The 23,791-nt window shown below is 47.0% G+C and overlaps 1 protein-coding gene across 5 annotated transcripts in view; it reads left to right on the forward strand.

Moving 5' to 3' along the window:
* The first annotated feature begins 1,089 nt into the window (after nucleotides 1–1,089).
* The window catches only part of jph3b (junctophilin 3b), a 39,350-nt gene continuing 16,648 nt past the window's right edge, over nucleotides 1,090–23,791 (forward strand). The window contains exons 1-3 of one of the 5 annotated variants that reach the window (XM_028959008.1): nucleotides 1,091–1,402; nucleotides 1,786–2,684; nucleotides 20,856–21,657. In XM_028959008.1, coding sequence (XP_028814841.1) covers nucleotides 2,303–2,684; nucleotides 20,856–21,657 — 1,184 coding nt within the window. In that variant the 5' untranslated portion in view covers nucleotides 1,091–1,402; nucleotides 1,786–2,302. Of the gene's footprint in view, nucleotides 2,685–6,349; nucleotides 7,090–13,543; nucleotides 14,893–20,855; nucleotides 21,658–23,791 lie in introns of those variants that run through there. The other 4 variants (XM_028959009.1, XM_028959010.1, XM_028959011.1 and 1 more) reach the window with 4 other exon arrangements.

Below are 23,791 nucleotides of genomic sequence, written 5' to 3' on the forward strand. Positions count from 1 at the left end.
AAATGGGAATGGTTGGTGATATTAACGTCCTGTTTGTGGCACATTAGTTTATGTGAGGGGCAAACTTTTCAAGATGGGTGGTGACCATAGTGGCCATTTTGAAGTCGGCCATTAGATCCAATTTTTGTTTTTTCAATAGGAAGAGGGTCATGTGACACATCAAATTTATTGGTAATTTCACAAGAAAAACAATTATGCTTGGTTTTAATGTAACTTTATTCTTTCATGAGTTATTTACAAGTTTCTGACCACTTATAAAATGTGTTCAATGTCACCAACCATTCCCATTTTATTAAGGTGTATCCATATTAATGGCCCACCCTGTATATTTAGCTTAACTTCAGAATTTCCTTACTTTTATAAAATGATGACAGAATGTATGTAGAGAAACAGATCTTATACAATATTGTTCTCCATCTGCAGACTTACATGTAGGAGATTATTCATCAGTTTATAGAGTTGGGAGACACCAACCCTCATTTCCTGTAGCACATATCAACTACATATGAACATGAACATTATTGCCACTTTCATTTTTTAATCAGTATTATTAGTTGTCTTTACACCTGTACACACCTGTATACACTACTGACTCAAACTTTTGAACCGATCTGTATGTATATTTTCGCAGTAGTGACATTTTAATAATGAGTTAACTCATTATTAACCTTTAGTCCCTTACATGTTAATTGTAGCTCACCAGTGCCAATTTGTCATGTTCTCAAGTGTGTGGGGCTATTGGGGTAAAAGGTAAAAGTCTGATCATGCCACCTTTGAAGAGGGCACACCAGTGGACAGCAGTTTATTTATTGTGCATGTCATAATTTCAATTTAGCATTCAATTCTGATGATGTGATATAGGACCTTGCTAGTGTATCTCCCATAAATAATCCTTAAGAAAAATACAACATTACACGTTCTACAAATTAAATGATGATAAAAATGTGAGCTGACTGTTTCTCCCATTTGAGTTCCATGCTAGGGAGTAAAAGGGTTTATGGGAGGATGAAATGCGTCAATGTCTCTTTAAGGGCTGGGAGAAGCGATGTGCAGGAGGCAGGGGGAGGGGGAACTGTTAGAACAGTCCTTCTCTAATGAGCAGATTTGAGAGAGAGAGAGAGAGAGAGAGACACACACAGTCAAGCAGATTTAATAAGACTTCGTCCGATCAAACCACCCCAAAAATAAGACTACCCAACGACAGGGAGACAGACCTAAAATATGGGAAAGTAACATATTCAAGTGGAAGGAAAGATCTGGATATTTCACCATCAGGTGGACAACACCGAAGATCTTCACCGCCCTGCTAGAGCACTAAAGGGGAAGAAAACAGAGCAGGAGAGATGAGAAATTTATCAGTTCTGTTTTGTTGTCGAGGGTCTATGGGTTCTTCCCACTGCTGGTGAGTGTGTGTGTGTGTGCTCGCCTGATCGTTCGTGTGAAACAGACTGCACTGCTGCTAGCCAAAAGAAGGCGCCAAGATGCCTGAAATCCTATAATTTTTTCTTGCTATCACGCACAGATTGATTTCCTTTGTCTGTCAGTGTCCTCCGAGCTCCATGGCAGCAGCAGTATGACAGAGGATCTGTGCGTGCCAGAGATCCTGGGCCAGCTCAGACGGATGGATCTGTAGAAATAAAAATCTCACTTTATGCTTTACATTTACATCTTATCCAGAGCGACTTACATAAGTGCTTGAAGACGTATATCAATGTAATTCCTCATTTGGTTCACTAAGACTAGGATGCTGTTTGACTGTTCTGCCTGCTGGCTGCTGCTGTACAGGATTGCGGGTCTCTGAGGAGGAGGCAGTGGAGTTAAAGCCAGTGCTAGCAGGAGCAGACGCAGAAGCAGAGGCCAAGCAGGGGGCCGGGAGCTGCCTGCCAGGGAGGGGGTTGAGTAAGAAGGGAGGCGGAGGAATAGAAGAAGGAGGAGGGGCCTGGTGTGGGCATCAACGAGACGCATGGCCGCCAGAAGGTTCTTCCTGCCCCTGGGCTGCAGTCACAGGAGGTCTGTGGGGGAATAGCATAATATCAGGAAGATGGTCTAAGGAGGGAGGCCATTCTGAGCCTTCCTGGACCAACAGGAGGGAACTGCTGCCCCCACCCCTCATATCTTCACCTCCCAGGGGTGCCACGCTTCGAACTTTTACCTACCTGCACTTGCCAAAGAGCCATTATAGCGGAATTAACACTTTGTTCTCCATCCTTCAACAATCCTGCCTCACCCAAACTCCATTGGGATTTAATTTTTCTTTTGGTCTTAACTTGGTTTGGGGTAATTGCCAAAACCTATTTCATGCATGTCCACTGGGGGCAGGTTCAACTTTGATGATGGGGGGTCATACTGCGGAGGGTGGGAGCAGGGCAAAGCCCACGGACATGGGATCTGCACCGGACCGAAAGGCCAGGGCGAGTACTGCGGTTCCTGGGGCCATGGCTTCGAAGTGCTGGGCGTCTACACCTGGCCCAGTGGCAATACCTACCAGGGAACCTGGGCGCAGGGTAAGCGCCATGGTCTGGGAGTGGAGAACAAGGGCAAGTGGCTATACAAGGGCGAGTGGACACACGGTTTCAAGGGACGCTATGGGGTGCGAGAAAGCACAGGGACCAGCAGCAAGTATGAGGGCACCTGGAATAATGGCCTCCAAGATGGATATGGCACTGAGACCTACTCTGATGGAGGTAAGGACCACTAAGACACACATGCTCACGCTCTCTGTCACAGATGGGCCCGTGGCTAATACTAGTATCCAGTATCCAGGCTCATTCCTCTTTTTAGAAGAACCCTTCCTCAGTAAGTGGATGAGACTCGTTACGTGGGTGTGATGCTCCATCATGTCGCAATGTACATTTCAGTTCTTGCATCAGAATGCCAGAATGTAAGGCCACACTATAAATAGTGAACACTGGTTAAAGCTAAAAAAAGTAATCTATTTTGTTTACAATCTATTTTAACATTGACATAATGTAAATAAACCAATTAATCCTGCTGTAACCTGGTTTATTTAGTTTACATCAATGTTAAAATATTAGATGTGACAAATTACTTAAATATCCAGTGTTTACTTTTGACAGTGCATGTGCTTGCTGAATTCAGAGAGAAAAATTCCAGGTCACCTGTGTAACCTAGCGCTGAAAGGCTTAAAAGTGTCAGCATCAGCCTGCAAAGGCCAAAAGAGCAAATAAATCCATCAGCAGCACATGCTTTACCTTTACATAACAGGGGCAGGCAGAGCCTTACACAACAGAACCACGTCAGTGCTGCACAATGTGCACCACTTACCCACATCAGTGCAAATCTGGTAAAAAATGTGTATTAAGTTGGTGTCTGGGCTGATCGGTGTCCAAAAGTCAAGTCTCCCAATTCAGCAATGGATCTTTTACAGCAGAATGTTCCATAAAGTACACAAAACACTGAAAAAGAAAACACTGGCTCAACTTAAGCCTAGAACTGGGTTTATATTCTCAATTTAAGTAATCTGTCACAACTAATATTTTAGCATTGCCTTAATGTGAATAAATCAAAGAAACTTGCTATCAGCATCATTATATTAAACTTTTGCATAGGTAAAACAACAGGAGCAAACTAATGTTTGTAACAAATTAATTTTTAACTAATTCGTTTTTTAACAAAAAATTATTCAAACAACAGTTTGTTTCCTTTTTTCAGTGCACATGCATGCACACCAGGTCAGCATGTCACCAGGACTTCTCACTCTGATTGGCCAGCTGCCTCAGCTAATAGTCTTTACTTTGCTGGCTGCTAATCCAAGGATCTTAAAGATGATAACGGTGACCAGAAAAAGATTAAGTGGTGCAGGTGAAGCTGCAATGCAGAAATTTAATTTGTTTCATTACTAACATGAATAAAACCAATTCCATTAAATTACATTAAAAGATTAATGTAATGTATGCCGTGTGGGTAGCAAAACATTCATGAACTCTTGACCTTTTAAATATCTTATAAACCACGTGACTCCAAACTGTGGAACTGTGAGCAGTCCTCAGTCCTCACACATGCTAGCGGCACCATGGACAGTGGCAGTCTGTCGGAATGTGCACATCAGCATTGTTCACACTGCACACCTCACCTTCATATTAGTTTTTAAAAGTTTTTAAAAGATGCCAGTTCCAAACTGATCCACATGCAGTAACCTCAGCTTAATAATTTTTTGTGCAAGTTGAGGGCTCATGAGTATGTGATTTTCCAGACACCAAAGGCTGTTTGTTCTCTGTCAGCATGGTGAGGTACTATCTGTAGGTCAGCAGTATGGAACTGTAATGAATGCTACGTTACCTAAAAGTGATCATATGCCCATGTCTGATTCAGAAACAAATCTAGATCAAACTGGTAAGATCAGGTTTAGTGTGATTTCTTCCAAGAAAGTGTGCAGTGCTAAACATAGCCAAAGATAAAATCTGTACCAAACTAGGCTGCACTACAGCCTCCATGGCAGGAAAAAGTCAAAACAAAATCCCTTTAACCGGATGAGTCTTGTAGTCTGTGTAAGCTGACTGAGAGATTTAGCTTTTAACAGAGGCTTTATTTTGTGTTTTAGCGCAGTTAAATAAGTGCCACAAGGAATCCAACAGGAAGAATAAAACATGCACCACACTGTTGAACAACAAACTCCTACAAGAAATTAGATGAAATTCTGGTGATAAAACTATTGATTACTCTGAGTCAGCGGAAGATGATATTAAAGATATGTAAATAAGTAAATAAATATAGTAAATATTCAGAGAAATATTTCTGTAATACAGTTTCTAAATCTACACCTTCATCAATATTTTTATTATTGGTTATTTAGATGAGTTAAGGTGTGCTATGAAGGTTTTTTTAGTAGTAGGTTGCAGTTGCATTAAAATACATTTTAAGAGCTATTTTGTATTCATATAGTCACTGGTTAATAAACAAAACAATTAAGCTTGTGGGTCAACCTTGCTGGATCAAAAACACACTGTACTGGTAACAACATTTTCTGCCCTGGGTATGAATAATGGATTTGAAAATATAGCAGAAAATTATGACATCATACCACCTGTGCTAAAGCTGTCACATGAGCAATGGCTGAGGGCATGTGTGCAGAATATTTCCTGTGCTTTGTGGAAATGGTAAAGGACATGAGGGAGTAGATCAACACACACGAGAGGATTTGAATATGATCATAATCATGAGTATGCTACATTGTAAATATACGAATGAATCATGTGTAAATATGTAACACCTATGTGTATAATGCAGAACTGGGTTTATATTCTCAATTCTATTCATTCATGAATTCATATGATAGTTAAATAAATTTACTTCTCAATATATTTGTAGGTTTTTACTTTTTTATTTTTATCAAAAGAATTACATAATTTTAAATTATTATAGTGGTTGTCATAGTCTAAGGGAAAAATAACCTCACAGGTGGCAACAGTTTCCACCTCAGGACTTTTTTGTGTCACTAGTGTGGCAACAAACAAACAAAATGAAAAAGACCTAAAAATATTATCTTGAGAAAGGGTGGAGACATACGATTCAGAAATGTATGTGTGCCATGGTGGTGGGCAGGCTGAGCAATGAAATATGGATGAGGGGGTGGGGTGATTACACTACGCCCTGCTGCTCAAGTGCTTCATCCAATCCCTCTGCGTTTCTCTGACACAGAGATCAATACAGCCTCTGAGAATGGGGCACACATCATACGCTCTGTATGAGCTGAGAGCGATGCTGTTAACTGTGACAGTCCACTTACCAGTAGTATGTTCTAGAATCAGGAGAGTTTTACATGAAAACAGATGGAACATTCTCTTAAATAACACTTCAATATGCACATGCTAATGTGTGATCAAGCCACTTTCTACTGGGCACCACAGCCTCCTTTCTGTGTTTTACTGAAAGAGGCTGTCATGGGGAAAATTCCAGGGTCCTTATGAATAACACAAATGCACTGATAGGGGCCTGTCTCTTCCCTGACAGTACTAGTAAAGAGTAGGCAGGCTGAAGTTGGTGACTGATTTGTGTGCAGATTTAGAATGTATTGTTTCTTCATAATGTTGGGTGGTAGTGGCCTAGTGGGTAACAAACTCGCCTATGAAACAGAAAACCACAAAGTATTGTGTCCCTGACCAAGACACTTAATCCTGAGTGGCTCCAGGGGGACTGACTCTGTAACTACTGCATAAATGTGAATGTAAGTGACTTTATATGCACCTTCAGAAATAACCTAGGTAGCATGGAGATATAGAACATCAATAATTGTTTATTTTTTAGAACAAAAATTACATACAGTATGTCTCAAAGGCCTTTAACAGGTACTACAGTGAAAAAAGCTATGATGATTCTGGTTCATCTGAAGATTCTTCTAGGGTCAGTCATTATGGTGTTGGTGGATGAGCACCTCTGAGGGCTCAGTCAGCGGAGCCCAGGCAGAAACACAGGTGAAGATGGCGGGGAGAGTGGCAGCCACCACAGGGCTCTGGCACTGTGGGCACTGCAGGTCCTCCTCAGTTCTAGAGGACCTGGACCCTCTGGTTGGGCTCCAGATGACATCAAGCATGGCGGCAGCTCCAGCCCCTCAAGAAACCTGCACACAGAAACCAGGGTGATTCGACCTGGGCACGTGTAGACCCTGCCGCTACATGGACCTACTAGGTGGTCCCGGACAGCCCGGACATCAATCACCATACCACAGGCTGGTGCCGTTTGGGCATGTGCAACCCCCTTCAGCGGTCCCACCCTGCTGCCCACAGGGAGGTGGTCCTGGACCACCAGGAGACTATTCACCATTGCAGGACCCGTCTCAGCCTCTTTTGAGTATGTTGGGATGAGCAGGCCCTATTCCTAAAAAAAACTAAGGGCCCCCCCCTCCTGTGGCCCTGCTACCATGCCCTGGACTGGTGTCAGGGACCTCCCCCTTTGTGGTTCTGCTTGGCACTGGCATTGGCACCTGGTGGGAGAGAAGGTGGACCTGTTTTTGCAACCTGAAGTGAAGTGGTATTTGGGTGGTAGTAGCCCAGTGGGTAACACACTCACCTATGAACCAGAAGACCCAGGTTCAAATCCCGCTTACTACCATTGTGTCCCTGAGCATGACACTTAACCCTAAGTTGCTCCAGGGGGACTGTCCCCTGTAACTACTGATTGTAAGTCGCTCTGGATAAGGGTGTCTGATAAATGCCATAAATGTAAATGGGGGCAAAATACGGACACAAAACACAGACATACACACACTCACAAAGACAAAATGCTTGGTCCTCAGGCTTTAGCCTTGCTGTCTCCTCCTTGGGAGGCATGGTCAGGAGAGTGGGAATCATGATCCTTGGGCAACCGACCGCACCGCAATCCCCCCCAACACCATTGGCTTTTCTGCACTGGTATAGGGGGCTAGTGGTGATCTGGCATATGTCGTGGATCACTAGGGAGGCGTTACTCGGCGTTATTCTTCTCTGCTAAATATTCTGCTTATTGGTTGGGCTTCTGCATTCTGTCACGTCTCGGGGTTGGTGATGGAAGGAAGCACAGAAGTGGGACGTCATCATGAGGGGTTTATTAACATTCAACACAAAAACCAGCACCAGGGCTAAAAGGAAAGGTGAGGAGGGAACCCTGTTGTCAGGCTGATCGGTGAGGGCTGTGAGTCCAGCTGCACCCAGTGCAATCACATCATTTTACCTTCATGTAACCTTCATGTTACCTTCATGTACCTTGTTTGCTATTTTTTGTTGTTTTTATTACTTAACCTCACATGTATTATTTCATAGTCCTGTCATGGTTCCATAGTCCTTCAGTTGGAAGCGGACCTGTAATCATAAAGTTGCCAGTTTGAATCCGGAACCACCAAGGTGCCATTGATGTGTCACTGAGCAAAGCACCATCCCCACAAACTGCACCCCGAGAGCCTTTCATGGCTGCCCACTGATCACTAAGTGAATGGGTGAAATGCATGGGTGAAATGCAGAGGACACATTTCATTGTGTGCACCAAGTGCTGTGCTTCACAAAGACAATCCTTTCACTTTTACTTTCTTTTCAAACCACAATCCCTCCCTCTACCTACTGCCACTACTTTAGAGCAGTTGTAAAAGAGAAAGACACTACAAAGATGCACAAGCAATGTATTAAACACACTCAATCAGATGTTACCTGGCATGAAACAGGCATGTCACAATAGAGGTTACAAGAATGTTACAGTTACATGTAAATATTGCATGTACAAAAGGCACCAAATGTTAAAGAAAAATCCCAAATAAAAGATAGGAAAAGGGGATAGAGGAAGAGAGAGAAAAAGCCTTGAATCAGGCAAGAGAAAACTCTTTTATACAATTGACGCCTGTCAGGATTGCCTGCAGCTGGCCTCCACACCTGACTTTAATCCTGACGCCCCATAAATGCCGGAAGGTTCCGCCCGTTCGGGGTCGCTGGCATTTTCGTGAACTCTATGCACGAACTTGACCTTGTTTAGTGTTATGTGTTTTGAGTTCTGGCAATCGCCACACGCCTACGGGTTTGTTTATGTTCTTTATTTAAGTTTAAATCGTTTTCGGCCACCGCGCCAGTCTTTATTTGTATTTCTTTGTTTGTTAATAAAAACCCCTTCCCAGTATGTCAGACCTCTGCGCTTCCTTCCCCCGTAAGTCCGTAGTCGTGACAGAATGCCAGCGACCCACCCAAAAGCGCAGAGGTGGAAAACAGAGGAGAAGAAACGCCGCGAAGGACGCAGCCCGGCGCGGCGAACGCGGACGCCAGGGGAGAGACGCGCCGCCCGTTCTGGTGGAGCGTTTTCTCCCCGAGAAGCCGTGGTACGCGGCGCCGCGTGATGACGTCACCCCCGGGAAACTCCGCGAAACCCGGAAGCGACAACGTCGGCGGGTGAGTGGGCGGAGCGAGGACGTTGGCGTCGGCAGCAGCGAGGAAGTGACGTGGGCAGCGAGCGCAGAAGATGCGACCCCCACGATCTTCGGCATGTCGAGCCAAGAACTCTGCGCTCTGCTGGCAAGGCTCCCCGTGGACTGGGACGACACGGACGACGACGAGAGCACGGGAGACGAGAGTTGGGCTCCGCCCATCGCGCCAGTCTGCGATCGTCGCAAGGTCCGTGGGGACCCACGTCACTTCCAGGGGGGTGAGAAGCGGCAACAACAACGGCGGCGTTCCTCCAGCGAGGAGGTGGGCAGCCTCCAGCCCGAATGGCCAGAGTACTGCCCATGGGAGCTTATCGCGCCATGGGTCCAGGATGTCCGCAGGGTGGACGACCCTTGGAGTCACCGGTGGGAGGACACGGATGACGAAAGCGATGATGACGTGGATTTTCGGTGGGCGGTCGGTGCCGGGATGGCTCCGCCCAGCGTGCGCGTCCGAGATCATCGCGGCGTCCGTGATGACCCATGTGACTTCCGGGGGGTACGAGGTTGACACGGACGACGACCAGGATGACGCCGTTTGGGCAGTCGGTGCCGGGATGGCTCCGCCCATCGCGCCCATCCAGGAGCGTCACGAGGTCCGTGGAGACCCACGTCCCTCCCAGCAGTGTGAGGAAAGCTGGTGGAAGAGGGCGACGGGAGGTCGCCAGCCAGCAACTGCGCTGCCGGGACTGCCTCGCAGGGAATCCTCCATTCCTGCTCCAGTCGCCGACCCGCATTCCCTCTGCCCGGACGTTCCCCAGCAAAATGGCAGCGCAGCACCAGCGTCCACACCTGCTGGAGAAGACGTCCACCCCCCTCCACACCACACACCTACCACCATCTCCAGCGACGTGCCCAGCCCCGTGTGGGACCGCCCAATTGTCCCGGGACCCTTCAGTGGGGCAGCAGACACAGACGAGATCACTACCATCCTCACGTGTCTGACTGGATCAGCATGGGGCTGGAGCACAACCCTCTGGCAGCAGGGAGAGACAGACAGGAGTTTTCGGGACTTCCAACAGAGACTGAGGGCGGAGTTTGATCGGCCTGAGCCAGGGATCGAACTCTGCCCCTCCACCACATCCAGTGCCAGTCAGGATCCGGGGCAAGAAGACCCAGCACTGGTGGGCGACGAGAAGGTCGCTCCTCCCGAGATCCTGGCTGTGCCCCCTGAGGAGGTCCCAGAGAGCCCAGAGAGGGAGCCAGACGACCCTCTCTTCTGTCTGTCTCTGTCTGTGTGTGTCTGTGTGGCATATGTGTCCGTATGTCGCCCCCAGTTCCCCTCTTTGTGTCCACCAGATGGCGACCCAGCCGCGGAGCCGAACCCCAGGGAGGAGGTTCCTGACCCGAATGTGCTGGTCCAAGGCGAGGTGGACAAGCCCCAAGGTACCCCTAAGTCCAGCCGGGGGGGGTGCTCCCCCAAAGAATTTTTTGGGGGGGTGCAGTTCGGGTTGGGGACTCCTCCTGAGGGGAGGGGAGGTGGGGAAGCGATGGAGCTGGGTCCTCCGGTAGCCAGTGAGGAGGGCGGGGCAGGCATGGGCCTGCGTCTGCCTCCAGAGGGGTGGAGCGCCATAGAGCCCCCGGGTAGGCATGAGGACCCAGCTGGGACAGGCAGGAAGAGGGCCTGCTTGTCCCAACGGACGCAGAAGGGGCTAGCCGGATGGTCTGGCAATGCCCCCCCCTTGGCACCAGGGCCAGGCAGCGAGAGGGGCTGCATAGTCCCAGAAGGCACCAGCCTGGGGTGCCTGGAACAGTCGCCGGAGGCTCTGGGACAATCTCCCTGCGCGGTGCAGGGGGTGACACAAGATGTGTCAGAGGGGACATGTGGAGACAGGGCCCACACGTACCCAGATGGATCGGCCCTGATTATTGTGTGCAGGTACGGGAGTCCGGGGCCGTCATGCGGGACCACGCCGGGGAGCCAGGCCGAGGGTCCGGGGCCGCCATGCGGGACCACGCCGGGGAGCCAGGCCGAGGGTCCGGGGCCGCCATGCGGGACCACGCCGGGGAGCCAGGCCGAGGGTCCGGGGCCGCCAAGCAGGACCACGCCGGGGAGCCAGGCCGAGGGTCCGGGGCCGCCAAGCGGGACCACGCCGGGGAGCCAGGCCGAGGGTCCGGGGCCCGCCAAGCGGGACCACGCCGGAGAGCCAGGCCGAGGGTCCGGGGCCGCCAAGCGGGATCACGCCGGGGAGCCAGGCCGAGGGTCCGGGGCCGCCAAGCGGGACCACGCCGGGGAGCCAGGCCGAGGGTCCGGGGCCGCCAAGCGGGGACCACGCCGGGGAGCCAGGCCGAGGGTCCGGGGCCGCCACGCCTGACCACGCCGGGGAGCCAGCCCGAGGGACCGGGGCCGCCACGCCTGACCACGCCGGGGAGCCAGCCCGAGGGACCGGGGCCGCCACGCCTGACCACGCCGGGGAGCCAGCCCGAGGGACCGGGGCCGCCACGCCTGACCACGCCGGGGAGCCAGCCCGAGGGACCGGGTCCTCCAAGGGGAGGATACAGCAGGGCAGGAGCCCTGTGGTTGCCGCCGTCCGCCCCGCCGCCTCCACTGATGGTACTGTTGGGGCTCCGAGGACGTAGCCCTTGGAGGGGGGGGCTCTGTCAGGATTGCCTGCAGCTGGCCTCCACACCTGACTTTAATCCTGACGCCCCATAAATGCCGGAAGGTTCCGCCCGTTCGGGGTCGCTGGCATTTTCGTGAACTCTATGCACGAACTTGACCTTGTTTAGTGTTATGTGTTTTGAGTTCTGGCAATCGCCACACGCCTACGGGTTTGTTTATGTTCTTTATTTAAGTTTAAATCGTTTTCGGCCACCGCGCCAGTCTTTATTTGTATTTCTTTGTTTGTTAATAAAAACCCCTTCCCAGTATGTCAGACCTCTGCGCTTCCTTCCCCCGTAAGTCCGTAGTCGTGACAACGCCCAAAAAGTTGCCTAAGACCAATTAGGATTCTTGATGTCTCTGCCTTGTCTTGTTGTGACACCTCAAGCCATTTGCTGGCTTTTGATGCCTCTTGTTTGGGGGGTGTCGCAGCTTCACAAAGATACAGGTGGGGGACCTTCACGCAAGACAAAAGCACAAAATGCCATGGACCTTTTTTGCAACCTGAAGTGAAGTGAAGTGATTGTCACGTGTGATACACAGCAGCATAGCACACAGTAAAATTTGTCCTCTGCATTTACCCCATCACCCTGAGTGAGCAGTGGGCAGCCATGACAGGCGCACGGTGAGCAGTGTGTGGAGATGGTGCTTTGCTCAGTGGCACTTTGGTGGATCGGGATTCGAACCGGCAACCTTCTGATTATGGGGCCACCTCCTTAACCACTGGCTATTCCTCTCCGTGCTTCAATTCTCTGCGTGTATCCACATCAGAATTGCTGCTGATGTGAGTCACTACTACTGTCATTAACGGTGCATTGAAAAGTCGGGTCCCTCGACTTGACAACCCTCCACATCAGGAGGAAATAGGGAGAGAGGCCTTGTGTGTCAATTAATGATGCCAAAGGGCCAGGAGTGAGACCATTTTGCCCACAACCAACAAGACACCCCCCCACTATACACAGTCAAACCTCCTACACATACCCAGGTCCACCCTGAAGACTATTGGAGACAGGACTTTCTGTGTTTTTGCCCCATGCCTGGAATTCCCTCCTTGACGGCTCTACAACCCTCTAACTGTTTTAAAAAAACGTTGGTCTTCATGCTCAGATGTTTCATTAAATAGTTTTTTCTCATTTTTAAATGCCTGTCTTTTCTCTCTTTTTAGCCTGTAACTATTTGAGATCCTGTGCTGAAAAGGGCACTATAAATTAAAAGGCATCGTTGTTGCCTTCCTCCGCTTCTCTGGGTCGCGGGGGCAGTATCCCAAGTAGGGAACCCCAGACAGCCCTCCACCTCCACCGGCTCCTCCGGCAGGATCCCAAGTTGTTCCTAAACCAGGTTGAAGATATAATTTTGCCAGCATGTCCTGTGTTGACCCGGGGGCCTCCTGCCTGCAGGACATGCCCAAAACACCTCTCCAAGGAGGAGTCCCGGAGGCATCCTGACCAGATGCTCGAAACACCTCCTTTCAATGTGGAGAAGCAGCGGTTCTACGCTGAGTCCCTCCCGAATGTCCGAGGAGGAATGTCCGAGGAGGAAACTCATTTTGGCCGCTTGTATCCGCAATCTCGTTCTTTCAGTCATTACCCAAAGCTCATAAACATAGGTGAGGATTGGGCCTATGAACCACAAGACCCAGGTTCAAATCCTGCTTACTACCATTTTGTCCCTGAGCAAGACACTTAACCCTAAGGTGCTCCAGGGAGACTGTCCCTGTAACTACTGATTTAAGTCGCTCTGGATAAGGGCGTCTGATAAATGCCATACATGTAAATGTAAGATTGACCGGTAAATCGAGATCCTTGCTTCCTGGCTCAGCTCCCTCTTCACCAGATTGTTCACTGTAGACGCTGCCCCAATCCACCTGTCAATCTCCTGCTCCCTTCTTCCCTCACTCGTGAACGACACCCCAAACAAGACTACCACTATTAGTAGTAGTAGTATTGTTGTTATTATTATTATAGCATCTCTATTGGTTCTGGGTTCTGACTTGCCCACTTGATTTTTTGATACACTTGTGAATCCATCTTCCCTTCAATGATTGCAAGCTGGCCAGACCCTGATGCAGCAAAGCAGACCCAAATCATGATGGCTGGATGATGTTTTCATGGTGATATGCAGTGCCCTTTTTATGCTAGATGTAGTGCTGTAGTTCTATAAATATTTTGCCATAACAACTGTGCTTGCAGCAATGTTCTTTTTAGAAACGAGCAGCTTCCTAGGTGGCATGCTTCACTGTAGGGATAGTATTGAGCAGTGCTTGGTTTCCTCCAAACACCTGGCCTTCACACCAAGAGTTCAATCTTTGTCTCATCAACGAAGAGGAGAACAAAAACTACAGGTGTATGGCAATTGGCAGGAAAAAAATGTAAGTACATAAATGTAAGTCTTTGGTGTCCACAGCACACCTGTCCATGGTCAGAGCCCTGCCATCAAGCTGAGTGGTACCAGCTGTGGCCCCAGCTGCACCCAGCCATCACAACAATTTGCCTCCCAGTCCACAGGGAGGCTTCACAGAAGAGCACAGAGGTACTGGCTTGACATGGCGAAGATCGTGGAGGTCACATTTCTGAGCTCGATGCCCACATCAGCCGAGTGTGTGTCCCACTAGGCTATTACCACTCCACTGTGTGTGATGTTTTGTTTATGTAGGATTGTTGTGTTATTGTAAATGCCAAGAAACTGAATATTAGCACTGGTGGACTCAAGTGGGGGGAAATGATTGAGTGACCTCTTGGAGGACAAAACGTGGAGCTGTGTCATGTAATGTGCCATTCTTTTTTTTTTCTTTGAAAGGGGTCTAAAACCTGCTTGACACAATAGCAACCCTTAAAGGTCACAGCTCACATTAGAGAGTATACAGGTGACCTTCAGTACATTATGGTGTGATTATAAAATGACATCATGTATTCAAAAGAGGCAGAGACTCCTGTGGTTGTTATTTAATGATGATACATTGCAATGTTGGGATCTGTCATGTGCTTCAGTCAAAATTCAGCACCAACCTCATCCCAGTTCAGAATGGGTGGATTATGATATGAGTTTGATGCGAATGGAATTATTCTAATAAGTCCACACTTCTACACATTAACAGTTTATTGGATAGTTTATACAGATGTACTGAATTACGTATGTAGTGAACTTACAGGAAGACCAGGTACAGTTAGTTTCTTCTTCTTCTTCTTTTATTCCAACACCAAAACTATTAAAACACTGTATAGCAATGGTAAACAGGAATAAAACATTTGATTTCAGTTCATTTGTATTAGTAACTTGTCACGGGTGGGCTGGACATGGCATGAAGGAGGACGCATTCACACGATCACAGGACAGGGGTTTAATACAAACTTCACGAGACAAGGGAACATAAACACGCACAATGACCCGACGGCGAACAGACACGAACAGGATAGTTTTATTTTTGTTTTTTTTTTAGATTAGATTCAACTTTATTGTCATTACACATGTACAAGTACAGGGCAACGAAATGTAGTGTACAGGGCAACGAAAATTGTATTATACAATTTTTTTTTCTTTGAAAGGGGTCTAAAACCTGCTTGACACAATAGCAACCCTTAAAGGTCAAGGGTTGCTATTGTGTCAAGCAGGTTTTAGACCCCTTTCAAAGAAAAAAAAATTGTATAATACAATTATATAAATAGACAGCAGGTGAACACGATCAGGGAACATTACACAGGATGAACATGAAACTCCGGTCCAGACTCCGGATCCGGAGTAACCCCTGCCGGTCCGGATCATGACATAACTGTATATAATATGTATTTGTAACCAATTGCAGCAATAAGAAAGTTCAACACCTAATACAAATAATAACTACAGCCTAATAAACCATAAAAACAAAACAAAGACACATGTCAAAAGGTCCGATTCACTGAATTTCAAAAAATTTGGCACTCTAGAGGTCACTGTAGAAATATATAAGTTGGTCACTGTACTCCAGTGACCTCTACAGTGCCAAATTTTTTGAAGTTAACTTCCCACTGCCAGCCAATTTATAAAACAAACTCAAAACAAAACTTTATGTAACTATATCGACAAGCCACAGTACAGTCCATAGTCTAATTAAATGTCTTATTGAATGTGATGCCCAGCAGTGATCTGCGGCTGCAGCACTCACACACATACACACCTGCACCAAAGAAAATGCACTAATGGACTGAGCACCTCATTTCAGGGCACACCCACTACAAGCACCACACATTTACATTTGTATTTAAATTTACAGCATTTATCAGACGCCATTATCCAGAGCAACATACAATCAGTAGTTACAGGGACAGTCCCCCTGGAGCAACTTAGGGTTAAGCGTCTTGCTCAGGGACACAATGGTAGTAAGTGGGATTTAAACCTTGGTCTTCTGGTTCATAGGAGATTGTGTTACCCACTAGGCTTCTACCACCCTGTGCACCACAGGACGTTTTATGTCTATGTTATGTTGTGGTTGCATGTAAGTGTTCTTTTATTTTTGTTTTGGTTTGTTGTGTATAAACACTTTTTTTCTGAAAGTCCAACATTTTGGTCCAACACCTTCACTCCCTCCCCATGGCATGACAGAAGATTGGACCTCACAGATGGACCCAGCAGATATCCTGCTAGTAAATGGCAGCCTCACAGATTTGCAACTGGTTTTCGCAGCCCTCGCTGGCAAGACGACTGCCAATCAAAAAGACTATGCAGTTCCTGAACTGCCGCACCACTGCTGGAATTGGTCAGACTCAGAGCTTACTGATGGAGATGAAGTAGGAGGCTTCATGTACGAACCTCGGAGCGATTCTGAAATTGGTGAGGTGTTAGGGGAAGACGTATGCCTGTTTAGCTGCCTCCCCATCATGCTGACATCAAAACAGCTGGAGCTCACACCAAGAACCTCCAGAATGGTGACCGCACCACATCCCCTGTAGCTCCGGACGGCACATGCAGGCCAGCAGTCCCCCTTCCTGCATATTTCCTGACGTCTGCACTTTTCCCAACACCTACACACCCACCTCTGCCCACTCCATGAGGACCTTACAGCCATCAAGAGAGAGGGTTCAGCACAACACCAGCTGCAAGCGGCCGTTGCCGACTAAACTATTGTAGTCCAGAAACTGCCCGAAGGGATCAGTTGACTGAGGCCTTATTCACACCGTCTCCTCCCACAATAACCATCCCAGTCACAGAAGGAATAGGTGACCCAAGTCCTCTAGCCTCAGTCTCACCAACAGCAGGGGAATCCAGGACCATAGCCGACCATCTCTTTTTCTCTGTCTCCCTGTGTCCACCTTTGTCCCTTCCTCCCTCTTGTGTCTCAGCAGCACAGATGCAGTGAAACCGGACCCCAGTTAGCAGACACCTGATGCAGCTGCACCCATCAAAGGCCAAGGCGGCTGGACCAAGGGTTTCCCCTTATCCAGCCTTTGGGCTGCTCTCCTCAGTTTATTTATTTACTTATTTTTTTATTGGGAGGCGGCACAGTATGGACTCGGGGGGCTCCAGCTCTGGGGCTGGAGGATAGTGAGAGGGAGCCCCACCCAGCTGTTTGGGAGGGCCAGGTGGGCAGTTATCCTAATGGGACATGCAGGGGCCTGCAAGTGTCCAAGCATGCCTATTGTCAGGGGACACAAGAGGATATGGTTTGGTTGCATGTGACTGTTCTTTTGTTTCTATTTTGGTTTATTGTGAATAAACACTTTTTTCTGGAAGTTTTCTAGAAGTCTGTGCTTGGGTCCATCACCTTCACTCCCTCACCATGGCATGACATTGAACATCAGCAAATCACTGATTCTAACTCGATAAGAGTTTATAATTAATCAAAACAACCAGTTCCTGAAGTTTTTATAAAGACTTAAAAATGTTCTAATTCGATGGTCCATTGTACTTAAACAACCCTTTCCCTCTCTTGACTACTAAGAGCTCTGATGGAATAAATTGTGGCGGACTCTTTGCTTTTGTAAACAACATGAACAAACATGAACCTTCATCAATCTTATGTTTTAGATTAGACAAAGTACATCAAACGATATTCAAAACATTTTGTAAATGATGCCATCTCTCCTGTTCAAAATGTGTATGGAACAGTCTATGGTGTTCCATTGCATTTGTTGTTAGATACAGGAGCTTCACATTCCTTACTGAACATGTCCAGCATCAAGCAGTTGATTCTGTCATGCCCTACACCCTGACTGTGAGCTCCTGAGTGGCTATAAAAATTCCAAAACAGACATGGTGGGCACTGTTTCCCTACCTCTTCAGTATCAGAGCATGACTTTGACCTCCTTTACTTGTCATGTCCATTGTCATAGAGCTAACCTAAGGGGTGTGGACTTCTTCAGCAGTCTAGAATTTTTGTGGTGCCATGATTCTCAAACGGGTGGTAGTAGCCTAGTGGGCAATTGTGTCCCTGAGCAAGACACTGTGTTGCCTAAGTTGCTCCAGCCAGACTGTCCCTGTAACTACTGATTGCTCTGGATAAGTCGCTCTGGATAAGTGTCTCTTAAATGCTGTAACTGTAAATGTAATCATATTGGGCTCACCCAGGCAGCAGCTATGGCCCTCCGTGTTGACTGGACTGTGATGTCTCACTGCATTTAACCACCAGCCCCTCCTCAAACTGGACCTAAGCACCTCATTGCCTTTGCCTCCACATCCCTGACTCTGGCAGAGTAGAAGTATATTTTTGGAGTGGCACTGGCCTGTGTATGGTCATGTGAGTGGTGATATATGTAATTACAGTCCTTGACAAAAGTCTTGTTGCTTGTGTACAAATTGTGCTGCTGAAATATTTTTTACAAGAAATTGCTCATTTTATTCCCAACAGCTTTTGTACTAATGTTTCAAAGCAAAACGAAACTGTGAAAAAAGTATTCTAATATTCAAAGCTTGGTAAAGCCCATTGAGTCCATTTTTGCAAAGACATAAGTGTCACCCCAGTACACTAGACCTTCACATCAACTGCAACTAGACCTCTGCAAACATGCCCAAGATTCACCCAGAGATAAAGTGTTGATTATCAAGAGGCTGAAGACCAGATCCACTGCTGATGTGGCAGACACCGTCAATGTGTCTCAGATTTGAAGAGACTGGAGACATTTTTGACAAGCCCAGGTCAGGCAGACCCCGCAATACAACTGCTCTAGAGAGACCATTTTTCACTGCAGCAAAGCTCCACGAGACCTGGTCACCTGAAGTCCCTGTGTCAACCAGAACAATTTGTTGGATTCTGTCTCAGGAGACCTACTGGAGCCCACATGGATCTGAGATTCACCCAGAAAACAGTAAAGTTTGGTGCCGAAAAAATCCTGTTCTTGGGTTACATCCAGCATGGGGGTGTGCGAGAGATCTGCAGGGTGGAAGGCAAAATCAGTAGTCTGAAATACCAAGAAATCTTAGTTACCTTTTATATTCCCAACCATAAAAGAGGCTACATTCTGCAGCAGAATGGTAATCCATCACATACTTCCATCTCCATATCAAAGTTCCACAAGGTGAAGAAGATCAAGATGCTCCAGCATTGGCCAGCCCAGTCACCAGATCACCAGATAAATCTTTTTTCAGTGAAACAAATTCATTTTGATGCCTTAAACATCATTTGGTAGGGTTTTAGCTTTTAATATGAGCTATTTGTAACAGCAATTGAATAATTAAAAGTCAGGTTAATAGCAGGTGTTTCTACAAAATAGATAAGCAACAAGACTTTTGTCAGGGACTGTATATGGCTGACATTTACTCCTGACATCCCTCCAGGCCCAGGTCCATACACTGGTCCACACGGTCCATGTGGCTACACCAGAGTTTATCCACATGGACCACTCATGGTCCATGTGGATGCAAATTAGTTACCACAGGTGCAAATTAGTTACCACAGATTAATCAGCCAGTCCATTCTTCCTTGTCCAAACAGAACTAACTGTAACAGGAATACAGTAGACATTCAACCCCCCACCGATTATACATTAAAACCAAATGTACATTAAAACCAAATGAGAAAAAAAGACAATAACTATAAGACATTGCAAGCAAAGACATGTAAATATAAAAAGAAAATGATAAAGTGATATCAAGGAATTCACAGCTCTGTGAATTTGTATTGTTGAGTGTGATGAACAAACAGTTGGCAGATAATTAAAAATAAATCATTAATAAACAACTTTCCACTCTGCAGATTTGAAAGTGAACTGATCTGTCATTGTGACACACAGCAAGCACAGCACACGGTGCACACAACAAATAGTGTCCTCTGCATTTAACCCATCACCCTTAGTGATCAGTGGGCCATGAAAGGCGCCCGGGGAGCAGTGTGTGGGTACCTTGGCATCTCGGGATTCAAACCAGCAACCTTCCAATTATGGGTCCGCTTCCTAACCCACTAGGCTACCACTGCCCCACAAAGTGAGATTCGAACAGAGGTCTCATGCACCAAAAACGGTGGCCATAACTGCAAGGCCATTTACATATATTTAGATATACCTTGTCAGTGTCATTTAAAAATGCCTTGGTTTCTATGGTCCCAGGGTTTTTTGTTGATCCTTTTTATTCAAATGAATGCATGGAGATTCTAGCTATGCACTCACTGAAAAATCAAATAAAAAGACTTATGGTCACAGATTCACATCCGTACATGAGGTCACAATTTGTAGAATAGGAAGTAAAATGGATAAAATAGACATGAAGGGTAGACATCAGGGAATTTTGTTGACCTTGTTTATCTGTCTCTAATAATTAATAGCAATGAAATTAAACATTATCATATTGGCACAATAGAAGTTACAGGAATAAAAGTTTTAAATTTATTAACATGGGTAGATTATCATGGTAGTTATGTGGTATATTTTGTGTAAAAAATGGTACCAATGTTACAGAAAAACCCAAATGAAAGGAAAGGTAAAAGAGAGAGAGGTAGATCAAGGAGCCTGGAGAAGAAGGGGAGAGAGAGAGAAAGACCCAGAAGCTGGCAGAGAACCCTAACCCTAACCCTGGGGTTAACCCTAACCTCAGTGCACCCTGGTGGTACTTCTTGTTTGTGAGCAGAAGGACACAGCTTGGAGATTGTTTATATTGGTTATATGTTTTAATTACATTTTCATATTGTGCATTCCAACAAATAAAAATGTTAACCGTAAGAAAGAGAAGACATATTGTGAAATGAAAGCTTACCTGTGATCAGTTTGTTCACACAGGAGAAGCACACATCCAATACATTTTCACAATCAAAGTTGACATTAAATCATATGATCTGTGCAAAAATGACAAACAGGCTCGTTGCACAGGCATTTAAGTGTTTCAGTTGTACTTAATCTACCCAAATGAATGCTCTGTAATACCTATAATAGACCTCACTGAGTATTTCTGTCCCTGTTGCAGGTACTTACCAAGGCCAGTGGGTGGGTGGGATGCGACATGGATATGGTGTCAGACAGAGCGTTCCCTACGGCATGGCTGCAGTCATCCGCTCTCCTCTACGCACCTCCATTAACTCCTTACGCTCTGAACACAGCAATGGCACAGCACTACTGGCCGAGCGTGCAGGGATGGGTGGAGTCGGGGGTGTGGTAACAGGAGTGGCACTGTCACGCGGTGGTTTTGTGCTGACAACGCACAGTGAGGCAGAACTCCTGAAAGGCAAGAAGAAGGGCCTGTTCCGCCGTTCCATCCTCAGCAGTCTGAAGCTGCGCAAGTCTGACTCCAAAAGTTCATTAGCCAGTCAGCGTAGCAAGCAGAGTTCATTCCGCAGTGAAGCTGGCATGAGCACTGTCAGCTCAGCTGCCTCTGACATCAACTCCACCAGCAGCCTGGGTGAGGCAGAGGTGGAACTTAGTGTCACTGATGGGACTCTGGACGATGTGGATGCCACAGTAACCGAGACATATTCTGGAGATTGGAAGAATGACAAACGCACAGGCTGTGGTGTGAGCCGGCGCTCGGACGGTCTGTGCTATGAGGGCGAGTGGCTTAGCAACAAGCGTCATGGCTACGGCTGCACCACATTCCCCGATGGCACCAAGGAGGAGGGAAAGTACAAGCAGAACATGCTGGTGAGCGGCAAAAGGAAGAACCTGATCCCACTACGAGCCAGCAAGATCCGTGAGAAGGTGGACCGCGCCATTGAGGCGGCTAAGAAAGCTTCCGACGTGGCCAAGCAGAAAGCTGAGATAGCGCTGTCCAGGTAAGGCTACCTTTTGAACTCTGTCTCTATGTCGATTCTGCTTTATATTTGTCTGTAATGGTTGTTAAATGTGAAGGTAGTTTTTTAAAATTACTCACAGGATTATGTTTTTAACACCCAGCAGTCATTACACATTTATACACATTATATGCTGATCATAAGCAGTTAATACCTTAGGTCCAAACATAGTAAAATAAAGGTGTATCTGCATACGCATGTTATGATTTCAGCACTGAAATGCGCCAGAAATCAATAGCTAAGACACAGTCCTGAGTTTGTTGAATTTGGTGGTGACAGCAGATTGTGTTGTTTAACTCTAACATTCATCAATTTTCCATGAAAGGCGGCTAATTTTAAACCACTGTGATGGGATTCATGCAGTTGTTTCATTTTATGTCTGTGAGATTAAAGTATTTTATATTGCTGCCATCTGGGTCAGACAGGACAATGGGGTGAAAGGCAGAATGATGGGGAGAGAACAAGTGGGATTGAGATCTTTAACATGATGTGTAGCTACTCTATAACAACAATTTACACTACTGGTTTTAGGTGATTCAACTCTCTCCCGATTATCCCATGTTTTAAAAAATGTTGTCATGTGATTCTGTCTCTTACTATTGACAGGTGCCATTAATACTAGTACTGAATACAATTTCCACACAAAAAAAGGGAAAATTCTTTATGACATGTAAAATGATTGCACATGTGCAAATGAGTTGGAGGGGTGCAGTGAATGCTGCACATTGCACATTAACACATTGCAAAACAAATAAAAACTAATTTTACAATTTCAATTATTATTTATTCTCCAAAGCCACAGGGAGCCTGAGTGTACTTTAAAGTGTGTATAAACCAGGGAGTGGTCAAAACAGTGTGTCATCTTGTCTGTCAGCCCCAATCAACCTGTGCCCAGTGCCCTATACCCTTTGCCCCCTTACTGATGGCCAACCTCACAGCCTAGGTATAAACGCTACAAGTCTCACCTGCTCCGCAGACCACTCACTCTCCTCCCCCGGTGACATCTCTGTCTGGCAATATCAAGGTTGAGATTGTAAACGAGTGGCGATCGTCCCACGAGGGTGTTCCAGCCAACTCTTCCAAGGGAAACCCACTCGCCTCCTATTGTCAGCTTCTGCACAACATGCCTTCGATGACCTGAAATGTTGTTTCATTACTGCCTCCATCCTCAGGCACCCCATTTTGGAACTCCCATTTATCGCTGAGGTCGACGCCTCTAACCAGGAAGTGGGTGCAGTCCTGTCCCACTGACAACAGGACGCATCCCTGCACGACTGGTTAAGGCAGAACGCAACTATTATGTTAGCAAACAGGAAATGCTGGCAGTCAATCTTGCCTTGGACAAGTGGACACACTTGTTGGAGGGGTTCGTCTATTCCTTGACTTCACTGATCATAAAAAATCAGAGAGGCTTGACGGCTCAGCCCACAACAGGCCAGACGATCACTGTTTTTCATCCAACCTGGCACCAGGAATACCAAGGCCAACACCCTCTCGCATTTGCACTTGGATGATGAACACTCCCCCACCCAGGACACCATCATCCCATCGGTTCACATCCCAGTACAGTGGACCCTCCTCCAAGTGGTCACAGCAGAACACACAATGAACTCTCCCTTCTCCAGGTACCTCATCTGACTGTTTCCATGACCATCCGGCCACATTTACTTCAGTAGGGATATCATGACTCCCTCGCACCCAAGAAATAATTCAAAGAGTCTTCTGTCTTTACCTTTGCTACTGACCGCTGCCGTGCCACCCCCACCCCAAATGATAGATGGCGCCCTGACTTACACCATCTGCCATCTCCTAAACATCCACCACCAGGGCCGGGGTACTTGGTAGTACTTGGTAGATTGGGAGGGGTACAGCCCTGAGTAGCGATCCTGGGACCACCCGCAAAAACATGTTCTGTACCTGATCAAGCCTCCCGTGACACCTCTGACACTGAATCCAACCCCAAACTGACCCAAGCCAGCTGCCTTCCTCTTCCAATATCCTGAGGTTGGTTAAACTCACTTCCAATGCCAAGCCGAATGCAACTGCAGCCCCCGCCACTCTTCTGGCTCACTCCACAATCAGAGGCCTCAACAACAACCTTCAACATCAGCCACTT

The sequence above is a fragment of the Denticeps clupeoides genome, chromosome 17 (assembly GCF_900700375.1).
Source record: "Denticeps clupeoides chromosome 17, fDenClu1.1, whole genome shotgun sequence".
Lineage (NCBI taxonomy): Eukaryota > Metazoa > Chordata > Actinopteri > Clupeiformes > Denticipitidae > Denticeps > Denticeps clupeoides.